General features: G+C 46.2%; 1 protein-coding gene across 1 annotated transcript in view; it reads right to left on the bottom strand.

Moving 5' to 3' along the window:
* The window catches only part of specc1 (sperm antigen with calponin homology and coiled-coil domains 1), a 98,454-nt gene that overhangs the window by 59,582 nt on the left and 25,869 nt on the right, over positions 1-13,003 (bottom strand). The window contains exons 3-5 of the mRNA XM_038975597.1: positions 9,781-9,988; positions 3,024-3,097; positions 2,703-2,878 (exon numbers count right to left, since the gene is read on the bottom strand). Of these exons, the coding sequence (XP_038831525.1) occupies positions 2,703-2,878; positions 3,024-3,097; positions 9,781-9,988 (458 nt within the window). The remainder of the gene's footprint in view (positions 1-2,702; positions 2,879-3,023; positions 3,098-9,780; positions 9,989-13,003) is intronic.

Raw genomic sequence — 13,003 nt, 5'->3', positions numbered from 1 at the left:
AAAAGCAAATCGGAATCAGTAACAGAAACTCCTCCTATCATATCAGATCATCTCTTGACCGATAGAGAGGAGAGCTTCCCAAAAACAAATACCACTGAAAACATTGCAAACAATAGAGATAAAAATGTGTACAGAATTTTTGAAAGATCTCACGGAGAAAGATGCGTTCATTTGGAAGTTTAACAGTAAACTACAGTCTGACTCTGTCTGTCTGTCTGGGGCAAATATTGCATCTGTACTGGTCAATCAACCTTGCTAATAAACCCATCAGAATGACATACCAGATGATGGAAAAGTTTGTATGGTAATACCGATCAAAGCAACTGTGTACAATAATACTGTCAGTCTGTCTTCAGAGGGTCCTGATGTTATGTGGGTGGACTTTTTTACCGCCCCTCTACTGCAGTCTTGGTATCAAAACTGGCTCCAGCCCCGAGTCTGAAAAACAAGACCGAAACACAGACAACATGAATTGTAATAAATAGGAAATATACCCTCTTAAAAAGCTATGTACTTGCATTGGACATGTATACTGTATGTAGCACAACCGGAGTGGTGTCTTTTTCTAAAGACACTGCAGTTAAGGCTCTGTCCTCTCTGTTCTTCTATCTCTCTCACCATGCGTCTCTTAACTGGCTAATGAAATCAAAATCTGATCTGAGTTCCTTCTACATGTCTGAGATCAGTATACAATGCTATACAGACCAAATGTTGTTTATTTGATCAAGAAGAGATAGCATGAGTACAAATAAATCATTCCATGTCATACTACAAGACAATTCTCCAGAGGAACCAAGAGGCTAGGTAAATGACTGATTCAACAGAACAGCAGGTGGCGCCAAGTACCATAATAAAAGTTTAGTAGCAGGGTTTTTTTTACAGTGGAAATTAAGCAAAGCAAACCCCAGCCCACCCAAATGAAAGGACACAGACTACTAATAGTTTGTGCAGCTGTCAGTCAGCTAGTCAGCGAACCAGACAGACAATCAGTGAGAAGCAGCGGAAGCAGTGCAGGAAGGAAAGTCAGAAGTTCTAGATCAGCAGTAGCATTCCCTCTAAAGGCAGCATTCATTGAGCTCGCAGTGCAGTGGACTCACCTGGGCTTTCTATAAGGAGCCATGTCTGAGAGAGGGACATCCTTGAGAGAACAAACGATCTCAGGGAGGAGGGAAGCTTCTGGTCTGGTACGTCGCAGGTACGTACGGGGAAAGTAAAGTACTGCATTCTTCTTTACGTTATAATTTACACGTTTACATGTTTTATGTCAGGCAAGCTATATTAGAAACTAACTGATGAGCTCTGTATGTATAGTATTAACAATCCTGGCCTAATTTGCCTCTCATCATACTGTCACTGCCACTGTCACTGCACAGGAGACACAGGACCAATGGGCTGAGCTTTCCCTGGCACAACAGGCCATGTTGTACAGCAGGGGTGGGCAATCATTTAGTCTCGAGGGCAATATCGGGAGAAAAAAATTCAAAAGCAATTTTTGGGCCAAAGAAAGGGTCTTCATTTGAAAACGTATAGGTCTATTATAATTTCAACATACTTTCTACATAGTTTAGACGTTCAATAGTTGCCCCAAATTATATTTGTTTTACTCAAACCTACCCCGGGCCAGATTGAATGGGCTCGCGGGCCGGATCTGGCCTGCGGGCTATATGTCGCCCACCCGTGGTGTACAGGTAGCCACATGAAACACAACAGAGGATTTATGCTATGGCTCCTAAAGTGTCTGTCTCAATTTATATTTTGACGAGAACTGACTCAAAAAGTTTAGCGCTGCTGTCAATGCTATCTCGGCAGCAGCCTTTCTAGGTAGAGCTTAGACCACTATATTAGTGCTACACTATTCAGATAGCACAGCTTGTCTCAGTGAAGTGCTAGGGTCCACTGCTAGCCCAGTGTGTTACAGTTGGTGGTGGTGAGTGGTAGACAGACTGGTAGAGCAGTCAGAATATTGCAGCAGGAACCAGATGGACAGACAGAGATACTGCAGGAGGGGACTGCCTGCCAATCCTCTTTTAGCAAAGATTGGCAGGCAATCCCAGGATTTGAGGCTTGAAAATCCAAGGATTTGGTTATTAAGATATTATTATTGGACTCATATCCTTATTGATAGCTAGCATCACCTTGTTTCAATGCAAACCCCAAAATGTTGAGCATCATAAGGTACCATGGCGTCAAATCTGAATTTTTGGGGAAGCCTCTTAAAAGGGAACCGATTAATGGCGTATTGAAATTCAAAATGTTCCTTCCAGCTCTGCTCCCTGTAGCCTCCCATACGGTCTCCTATATGATACTGACCACTATATTGAACACTCGCACAATCAGTGGGATATGGCAAGCCCAAGAGTAGCAGCAGCTCCAGGACAGAGTAGATAGGGCCCAGTGCTGAGAGGGAGCGAGAGGGGAAAGGCTAGGGAAAGGGGTAAGAGATTGGATGTTGGATAGAGGCGCGAGGGATGAGTACAGTAGGTATACTTTAGGTCTTTTCAAATCTGGCCCCTTAAGGCCATTTACACTTCTGGGTTTCATTCTTCCCTTCTAATCAGGGACGGATTTAGACCTGGGACATGAGATGAGTAAATGCAAATATCAGGTAGAAACAAAAACCAGAAGTGTTTTTCGGCCCTCGAGGACCATAATTGAATTGCCCTGCTGTATGTACTAAACCCTCCCAGCCATACGGTACGTACTTGACTCCCTTCTGCTGCTCCAGGTCTGATGAGAGCTTGGCGCTGCGCCCCTGCTCCTCCTGTAACCTCCTCCTCAGAGAGCGGATCTCCTGCTGGGCCTCTACCTTGATGTCGTTGGCCACCACCACGGCTGTCTGGAGGTCTGCCTGGAACCGCCGCCACTCCTCCGTCTCATCCTGAACACACACACACACACACACACACAGTATACCATAAGCATTATGATTGTCTTTACATCATAGCAGTTACAAACCTTGACCATCTTAACCACCAGCAAAGCACCCAAAAGTATAAAACCACTAACAGTCAGATCACTCCTACCTTCATCTGTTTACTTAAGATCTTCAGCTGCTTCTCCACTTCCGACTTCTGCTCCTCCAGCTTCTTGAGTTGGTCTATAAAGACAGACAAATATATGCCATTACTTTGAAAACATCAACCACAGAATACATCCGTGAGAGGCGCATATCATAACTGGAGGAGCTGCAGCCATATCTTAGTCTGATTAATGTGTACAGTACATCTAACACTGCCTCTTATATTAGTGGTACTACATGGCTACTACACTGAGTGTACAAAACATTAAGAACACCTGCTCTTTCCATGACATAGACTGACCAGGTGAATCCAGGTGAAAGCTCTGATCCCTTATTGATGTCACATGTTAAATCCACTTCAATCAGTGTAGATGAAGGGGAGGAGACAGGATTTTCAAGCCTGGAGACAATTGAGACATGGATGGTGTATGTATACAATTCAGAGGGTGAATGGACAAGACAAAATATTTAAGTGCCTTTGAACGGGGTATGGTAGTAGATGCCAGGCAAACCGGTTTGAGTGTGTCAAGAACTGCAATGCTGCTGGGTTTTTCACGCTCAACAGTTTCCCGTTTGTATCAAGAATGGTCCACCACCCAATGGACATTGAGCCAACTTGACACAACTGTGGGAAGAATGGAGTCAACATGGGCCAGAATCCCTGTGGAACGCTTTCGACACCTTATAGAGTCCATACCTTGATGAATTGAGGCTGTTCTGAGGGAAAAAGGGGGTGCAACTTAATATTAGGAAGGTGTTCCTAATGTTTTGTACACTCATTGCATATATCCATTCAAAACGTGTTTCTCATTATTTGGTTATTATGCTTATTATGAGCCTGCTATCAGTTAAATCTGCATTGCTATATCCATAACTCATACTTAATCAACATGTCGCTAGTCTCACCATGGATATATGCAATGAGTGTACATCTCCACTCCACTGACCCTCAACACTGGGGCCCCACAAGGGTGTGTGCTCAGCCCTCTCCTGTACTCCCTGTTCACCCACGACTGCGTGGCCATGTACGCCTCGAACTCAATCATCAAGTTTGCAGACGACACAACAGTGGTGGGCCTGATTACCAACAACGACGAAACGGCCTACAGGGAGGAGGTGAGGGCACTCGGAGTGTGGTGTCAGGAAAACAACTTCTCACTCAACGTCAACAAAACAAAGGAGATGATCGTGGACTTCAGGAAACAGCAGAGGGAACATCCCCCATCCACATCGAAGGGACAGTAGTGGAGAAGGTGGAAAGTTTTAAGTTCCTGGGCATACACAAACTGAAATGGTCCACCCACACAGACAGTGTGGTGAAGAAGGCGCAACAGCGCCTCAGGAGGCTGAAGAAATGTGGCTTGTCACCCAAAACCCTGACAAACTTTTACAGATGCAAAATCGAGAGTATCCTGTCGGGCTGTATCACAGCCTGGTACGGCAACTGCACTGCCCACAACCGCAAGGCTCTCCAGAGGGTCATCAGACTGCTAAACAGCAATCACTAACTCAGAGAGGTTGCTGCCTACATTGAGGTCCAATCACTGGACACTTTAATAAACGGATCACCAGTCACTTTAAACAATGCCACTTTAAATAATGGCACTTTAATAATGTTTACATATCTTACATTACTCATATCACATGTATATACTGTATTTTATACCATCTACTGCACCTTACCTATGCCGCTCGGCCATCGCTCATCCATATACTTATATGTACAGTTGAAGTCGGAAGTTTACTTAGGTTGGAGTCATTAAAACTTGTTTTCAATCACTCCACAAATTTCTTGTTAACAAACTATAGTTTTGGCAAGTCAGTTAGGACATCTACTTTGTGCATGACACAAGTAATGTTTCCAACAATTGTTTACAGACAGATTATTTCACTTATAATTCACTGTATCACAATTCCAGTGTGTCAGAAGTTTACATACACTAAGTTGACTGTGCTTTTAAACAGCTTGGAAAATTCCAGAAAAGCTTCTGATAGGCTAATTGACATCATTTGAGTTAATTGGAGGTGTACCTGTGGATGTATTTCAAGGCCTACCTTCGAACTCAGTGCGTCTTTGCTTGACATCATGGGAAAATCAAAAGAAATCAGCCAAGACCTCCGAAAAACATTTGTAGACCCCCACAAGTCTGGTTCATCCTTGGGAGCAATTTCCAAACGTCTGAAGGTACCACAGTCATCTGTATAAACAATAGTGCGCAAGTATAAACACCATGGGACCACGCAGCCGTCATACCACTCAGAAAGGAGACGCGTTTGTTCTCCTAGAGATGAACGTACTTTGTTGCGAAAAGTGCATATTAATCCCAGAACAACAGCAAAGGACCTTGTGAAGATACTGGAGGAAACAGGTACAAAAGTATCTATATCCACAGTAAAACGAGTCCTATATCGACATAACCTGAAAGGCCACTCAGCAAGGAAGAAGCCACTGCTCCAAAACCGCCATAAAAAAGCCAGACTACGGTTTGCAACTGCACATGGGGACAAAGATTGTACTTTTGGAGAAATGTCCTCTGGTCTGATGAAACAAAAGTAGAACTGTTTGGCCATAATGGCCATTGTTATGTTTGGAGGAAAAAGGGGGAGGCTTGCAAGTGTCACGCCCTGACCTTAGAGATCATTTTTATGTCTCTATTTTGGTTGGTCAGGGCGTGAGTTGGGGTGGGCATTCTATGTTGTGTTCTATGTTGTCTAGTTCTATGTGTTTGGCCTGGTATGGTTCCCAATCAGAGGCAGCTGTCAATCGTTGTCTCTGATTGAGAACCATACTTAGGTAGCCTGTTCCCACCTGTGTTTGTGGGTAGTTGTTTTCTGTTTTGTGTGTTTTCACCTTACAGAACTGTTTCGTCGTTTCGTTCTCTCTCTTTGTTGTTTTGTTGTTATTCAGTGTTCAGTTTATTTTATTAAAGTAGTATGAACACTTACCACACTGCGTGTTGGTCCGATGATTCCTATTCCTCATCATCAGACGAAGAGGAGAGGCGTTACAGAACTACCCACCAAAAGAGGACCAAGCAGCGTGGAATGGACTCCTGGACATGGGAGGAAATCTTGGACGGCAAGGGACCCTGGGTACAGCCGGGAGAGTATCGCCGTCCTAAAGAGGAGCTGGAGGCAGCCAAAGCGGAGCGGCGACGCTACGAGGAGTTAGCTCGAGGAGAGGTGCACGAGAGGCAGCCCCAGAATTTTCTTTTGGGAGGGGGCACATGGGGAGATTGGCGGAGTCAGGTAGGAGACCTGAGCCAACTCCCCGTGCTTACCGGGTGGAGCGTCGTACTGGTCAGGCACCGTGTTATGTGGTGGAGCTCACGGTGTCTCCAGTACATGTTCATAGCCCGGTGCGCTACATCGCAGCTCCTCGCATCGGCCGGGCTAGAGTGGGCATCGAGCCAGGACGGGTTGTGCAGGCTCGTTGATCGAGACCTCCAGTGCGCCTCCACGGCCCAGTGCATCCAGTGCCTCGGCCAAGGACAAGACCTCCCGCATGTCTCCCCAGCCTGGTGAGTCCTGTGCCTGTGCTAAGCCCTAACCCTCCTGCATGTCTCACCAGCCTGGTGAGTCCTGTGCCTTCTCCCAGAGCCAGGCCTCTTGTGATGATCCATGGCACGAAGCCTCCAGTGATGATCCATGGCACGAAGCCTCCAGTGGTGATCCATGGCACGAAGCCTCCAGTGATGATCCATGGCACGAAGCCTCCAGTGATGATCCATGGCACAAAGCCTCCAGTGATGATCCATGGCAAGAAGCCTCCAGTGATGATCCATGGCACGAAGCCTCCAGTGATGATCCATGGCAAGAAGCCTCCAGTGATGATCCATGGCACGAAGCTTCCAGTGGTGATCCATGGCACGAAGCCTCCAGTGATGATCCATGGCACGAAGCCTCCAGTGATGATCCATGGCACGAAGCCTCCAGTGATGATCCAGGGCACGAAGCCTCCAGTGATGATCCATGGCACGAAGCCTCCAGTGATGATCCATGGCACGAAGCCTCCAGTGAGGAGTTATGGCACGAGGCCTCCAGCAACGCCCTTCAGTCCGGAGCCTCCAGCGACGCCCTCCAGTCCGGAGCCTTCAGCGACGCCCTCTAGTCCGGAGCCTCCAGCGTCGCCCTCCTGTCCGGAACCTCCAGCGACGCCCTCCTGTCCGGAGCCTCCAGCGACGCCCTCCAGTCCGAAGCCTCCAGCGTCGCCCTCCTATCCGGAGCAGCCAGAGTCTCCCTCCTGTCCGGAGCAGCCAGAGTCTCCCTCCTGTCCGGAGCAGCCAGAGTCGCCCTCCTGTCCGGGGCCCGCTGCGAGGGTCCCCAGTCCGGGGTCGGTGGTAAGGGTCCCCGCTCCAGAGGCGCCACCTAAGTGGGCCAAGACTAAGGTGGAGCGGGGTCCACATCCCGCACCAGAGCCGCCACCGCGGATAGATGCCCACCCAGACCCTCCCCTATAGGTTTAGGTTTTGCGGCCGGAGTCCGCACCTTTGGGGGGGGTACTGTCAGGCCCTGACCTTAGAGATCCTTTTTATGTCTCTATTTTGGTTGGTCAGGGCGTGAGTTGGGGTGGGCATTCTATGTTGTGTTCTATGTTGTCTTGTTCTATGTATTTGGCCTGGTATGGTTCCCAATCAGAGGCAGCTGTCAATCGTTGTCTCTGATTGAGAACCATACTTAGGTAGCCTGTTCCCACCTGTGTTTGTGGGTAGTTGTTTTCTGTTTTGTGTGTTTTCACCTTACAGAACTGTTTCGTCATTTCGTTCTCTCTCTTTGTTGTTTTGTTGTTATTCAGTGTTCAGTTTATTTTATTAAAGTAGTATGAACACTTACCACGCTGCGTGTTGGTCCAATGATTCCTATTCCTCATCATCAGACAAAGAGGAGAGGCGTTACAGCAAGACGAAGAACACCATCCCAACCATGAAGCGCGGTGCTTTGTTGTGGGGGTGCTTGCTGCAGGAGGGACTGGTGCACTTCACAAAATAGATGGCATCATGAGGCAGGAAAATAATGTGGATATATTGAAGCAACATCTCAAGACATCAGTCAGGAAGTTAAAGCTTGGTCGCAAATGGGTCTTCCAAATGGACAATGACCCCAAACATACTTCCAAAGTTGTGGCAAAATGGCTTAAGGACAATAAAGTCAAGGTATTGGAGTGACCACCACAAAGCCCTGACCTCGATGCTATAGAAAATGTGTGGGCAGAACTGAAAAAGCGTGTGCGAGCAAGGAGGCCTACAAACCTGACTCAGTTACACCAGCTCTGTCAGGAGGAATGGGCCAAGATTCACCCAACTTATTGTGGGAAGCTTGTGGAAGGCTACCCAAAACGTTTGACCCAAGTTAAAAAATTTAAAGGCAATGCTACCATATACTAATTGAGTGTATGTAAACTTCTGACCGACTGGGAATGTGATGAAAGAAATAAAAACTGAAATAAATCATTCTCTCTACTATTATTACATTTCACATCCTTAAAATAAAGTGGTGATCCCAACTGACCCAAGACAGGGAATTTTTAATCTGATTAAATGTCAGGAATTGTGAAAAACTGTATTTAAATGTATTTGGCTAAGGTCTATGTAAACTTCTGACTTCAAATGTACATATTCTCATTCACCCCTTTAGATTTGTGTGTATTATGTAGTTGTTGGGGAATTGTTAGATTACTTGTTAGATATTACTGCACTGTTGGAACTAGAAGCAAAAGCATTTCGCTACACTCGCATTAGCATCAAATTAAAATTTGATTTAACCAAACATGAAATTAAAATTTGATTTAACCAAATAAAATAACTCAAACAATGCATACTGACCGCTACAAATATTTAGTTCTAACATTGTTTTTTACTAAACTGCACAAACAGGTCTGTAGGACAGAGACAGATGTGCTCGTAATAAACTGCCTGCATCTATCTATCTATCTATCTATCTATCTATCTATCTATCTGTCTGTCTGTCTGTCTGTCTGTCTGTCTGTCTGTCTGTCTGTCTGTCTGTCTGTCTGTCTGTCTGTCTGTCTGTCTGTCTGTCTGTCTGTCTGTCTGTCTGTCTGTCTGTCTGTCTGTCTGTCTGTCTGTCTGTCTGTCTGTCTGTCTGTCTGTCTGTCTGTCTGCCTGCCTGCCTGCCTGCCTGCCTGCCTGCCTGCCTGCCTGCCTGCCTGCCTGCCTGCCTGCCTGCCTGCCTGCCTGCCTGCCTGCCTGCCTGCCTGCCTGCCTGCTGTGCTGAGGATCCTGGTAGGGAGACAATCTGCATGTTATCTCAGCATTTAGGGCTCAGTGGGAGAAAGCCTCTAATAGACCTAACCAGCTAGCCAGAAGCCAGCCAGCCAGCCTGCAAGGTCACAGTGAATCAGTGGAAAACCCTGCCAGGCCAATACTCAGACATCTGTATCTGTCAATGTAGTGGAGCTAAGCAGTAGATCTGGTGCTTCAGACAGCAGCTCCAATTTGTCAGCCCCAGCTGAGAGACCTTCCTGCTCCCCTCAAACAGAGCCACACTGGTGATGTACTCTGAATAAGCCCATTCCCGGACAAAAAAAATATTTTGAGCACATGCTATTTAGTCCAGGTGTTGGCTTAATCTGGGTCAGGGAAACCGGCCCTATGTGTTTAGGAGTGCTGTGCTTCTGTAACAAGTAAAAACCCCTGAGGTTAGGTTGAGGACAGTTGATGACAGTTGTACTCTCCAGGTCCAGGATGGAGGTGGTAGAGTAGTAGTAGACTGGTGATATATACACTAACTAGGGAACGTACGCTCTAGGTCCAGGATGGTCTGGTTGGTGTGGAGGTGGACGGCTCTCTGCTGCTCCACCTGGTCCTCCAGCTCAAAGATGGTCTCCTTCAGGTCCTTGATTTGGCCGTCGGCCTGCTGCCCCCCCTTCTCCAGGGCACTGACATGGCCACTCAGCGCTTCCTCAAGCCTTACGGCTCGCTCTGCCACCTGCTTGCACTCAGCCTCAGCCTGGGACATAGTAAGAGATGATCTGATTGGTTAGTCACATGGCGAGACATAGTAAGAGATGACCTGATTGGTTATCACAAATAGAGCCATTTAAGAGATGGCCTGATTGGTTAGTCCAAACATCCATCAACAGGCCTCTTTCTACAGGTGTCCTGTTGGCTGCCACCATAAAATGGCCCTGTGTCTGTAGTGACAGTGTACCCACTTTTTCAATGTCCATTCATGTACCTGTTTCCTCTATATTAAAGATGAAAGGAGAATACAAAAGGCCTTTACATAAAGCAGGTGTGAATGCAGAGGTTCGACAGAATTAGGCCTATTGTGTGTGCTTCATTTATCATTCCATGTCCTCAGAAGTTTTGTGATTGTATTTGACAGTTAATTCATAAATCTTTGCCTAATCACTAGATAGTTAAGGGTTACTTAACCATTAACACATCTAAACATGTGTGCTTATCACTTAGCATAACTGACATTGACACATCCCTTATTGTAACCACAGCGTTAGATCTGTATGACGCTCTGTCTGTAACTGCTAATACTCTATTGTAGTCTGACGTAATAAAAGATAAAAAGCTGTTAAAAACTGTTGGACGTCAGCCCTGCTAGTGTCCACAGAGACTCATTGGCACAAGAGTTTAGTAGGAACTCCTCTAAAGCCAATCTGATAGCAAAGCCTACACTACAGTGTAACTGGCTCCTGGGTATAAAGGTGATGATGAATCATTGATTTTACAGTTTAGTGTCTTGAGCCCTTGTCTCCTGCTGCAGGTAATACACTTCCTGATACACTATTGACAGTAACCTCAATCACCCATGCATTCCCTACTACAGATGTAGCATCTTCATTTGATCATCCTGTTGCAGGAGAACTTGCAATGCAGGAAATGTTTAACTTCTAGTGTATTTGAGGCTTAAAAAGGCTTATGAAGTTTGTAATTTCCACTTTTCAATTTCAGACTTGAAAAAATGTATCAACCCCTAGAAAAATGTAAATTGATTATAATCCACATAATAATTCACATGTCCTGTTGCTGCAGGATTATTCCTACTGTAGCAAACTGGCTCAAATTATCTAAAATGGCACTGCAATGGAAAGCAGCCGTTTATCGGGCTCTTGACCAACCCTATCATTGTGTGTGTTTTTTTGTACATAATGTTTCCGCCATCGTTTCCAATGACCGAAAAGAGCTTCTTGACATGAGAACAGTGATCACTAACCTCAATTTGGATGAAGATTTCTACTTTAATGAGTCAGAGGTGCAGGACATAATGCTCACTCTGGACCAGACCCTAGTCCCCTAGACTCGAAAAAGAAAAAGGCGGCGCAAGAGAGGCCGACGTGAGGGCACCCTGATGAAACTATGTCGGCGAGTACATAAACCGCCTCTACCCTTAATTCAATAGACAGCCATTTTCAAGTCTTTCCATACATTTTCAAGCTGAATTAAGTCAAAACTGTAACTAGGCCAATCAGGAACATTCAAGGTTGTCTTGGTAAGCAACTCCAGTGTATATTTGGCCTTGTGATTTAGGCAATTGTCCTGCTGAAAGGTGAATTTGTCTCCCAGTGTCTGTTGAGAGGAGGTCAAAGACCTGGCAGTGTGGTGCCAGGACAACAACCTCTCTCTCAACGTCAGCAAGACAAAGGAGCTGATCGTGGACTACAGGAAACGGAGGGCCGAGCACGCCCCCATTCACATTGAAAGGGCTGTACTGGAGCGGGTGTCCACTGTTCCTTGATGTCCACATCATAAGGATCTATCATGGGCCACACACCAACACAGTTGTGAAGAGGGCACGACAACACCTCTTCCCCCTCAGGAGATTTAAAAGATTTGGCATGGGTCCTCAGATCCTCAGAAAGTTCTACAGCTGCACCATTGAGAGCATCTTGACGCGCTGCATCACAGCGTTGGTATGGCAACTGCTTGGCATCCAATCACAAGGCGCTACAGAGTGTAGTGCGTACAGCTCAGTACATCACTGGTGCCGAGCTTCCTGCCATTCAGGACCTCTATACCAGGCGGTGTCAGAGGAAGGCCCTAAAAATTGTCAAAGACACCAGCCACCCAAATCATAGACTGTTCTCTCTACTACCGCACGGCAAGCAGTACCAACACACCAAGTCTGGAACCAACAGGACCCTGAACAGCTTTTACCCCCAAGCCATAAGACTGCTAAATAGTTAGTCTGGGTAGCTATTTGGATAACTATTTAACTATCTGCATTGACCTTTTTTGCACTAACTTTTTTGACTCTTCACATACGCTGCTACTACTGTTTATTACCTGTCACTTATTCTTAGTTACAGTGCATTCGGAAAGTATTCAGACCCCTTGACTTTTTCCACTTTTTGTTACGTTACAGCCTTATTTTGAAATATATATATATTTTTTTTTTATCCTCCACAATCTACACACAATACCTCATAATGACAAAGCGAAAACAGTTTTTTAAAAATATTTTTAATTTTCTCCCCTTTTTCTCCCCAATTTCGTGGTATCCAATTGTTAGTAGTTACTGTCTTGTCTCATCGCTACAACTCCCGTACGGGCTCGGGAGAGACAAAGGTCGAGAGCCATGCGTCCTCCGAAACACAACCCAACCAAGCCACACTGCTTCTTAACACAGCACGCATCCAACCCGGAAGACAGGCGCACCAATGTGTCGGAGGAAACACCGTACACCTAGCTACCTGGTCAGCGCGCACTGCGCCCGGCCCGCCACAGGAGTCGCTAGTGCGCGATGAGACAAGGATATCCCTACCGGCCAAACCCTCCCTAACCCGGACGACGCTAGGCCAATTGTGCGTCGCCCCATGGACCTCCCGGTTGCAGTCGGCTGCGACAGAGCCTGGGCTCGAATCCAGAGTCTCTGGTGGCACAGCTAGCACTGCGATGCAGTGCCTTAGACCACTGCGCCACCGAAAACAGGTTTTAAGAAATGTTTGCTAATTTATAAAAAATGTAAACAAAAATACCTTATTTACATAAGTATTCAGACCCTTTGCTG

The sequence above is a fragment of the Salvelinus namaycush genome, chromosome 3 (assembly GCF_016432855.1).
Source record: "Salvelinus namaycush isolate Seneca chromosome 3, SaNama_1.0, whole genome shotgun sequence".
In the NCBI taxonomy this organism is placed as follows: Eukaryota; Metazoa; Chordata; class Actinopteri; order Salmoniformes; family Salmonidae; genus Salvelinus; species Salvelinus namaycush.
Note: the sequence above shows the minus strand (reverse complement) of the source record. Positions and strands in the feature narration are given on the sequence as shown.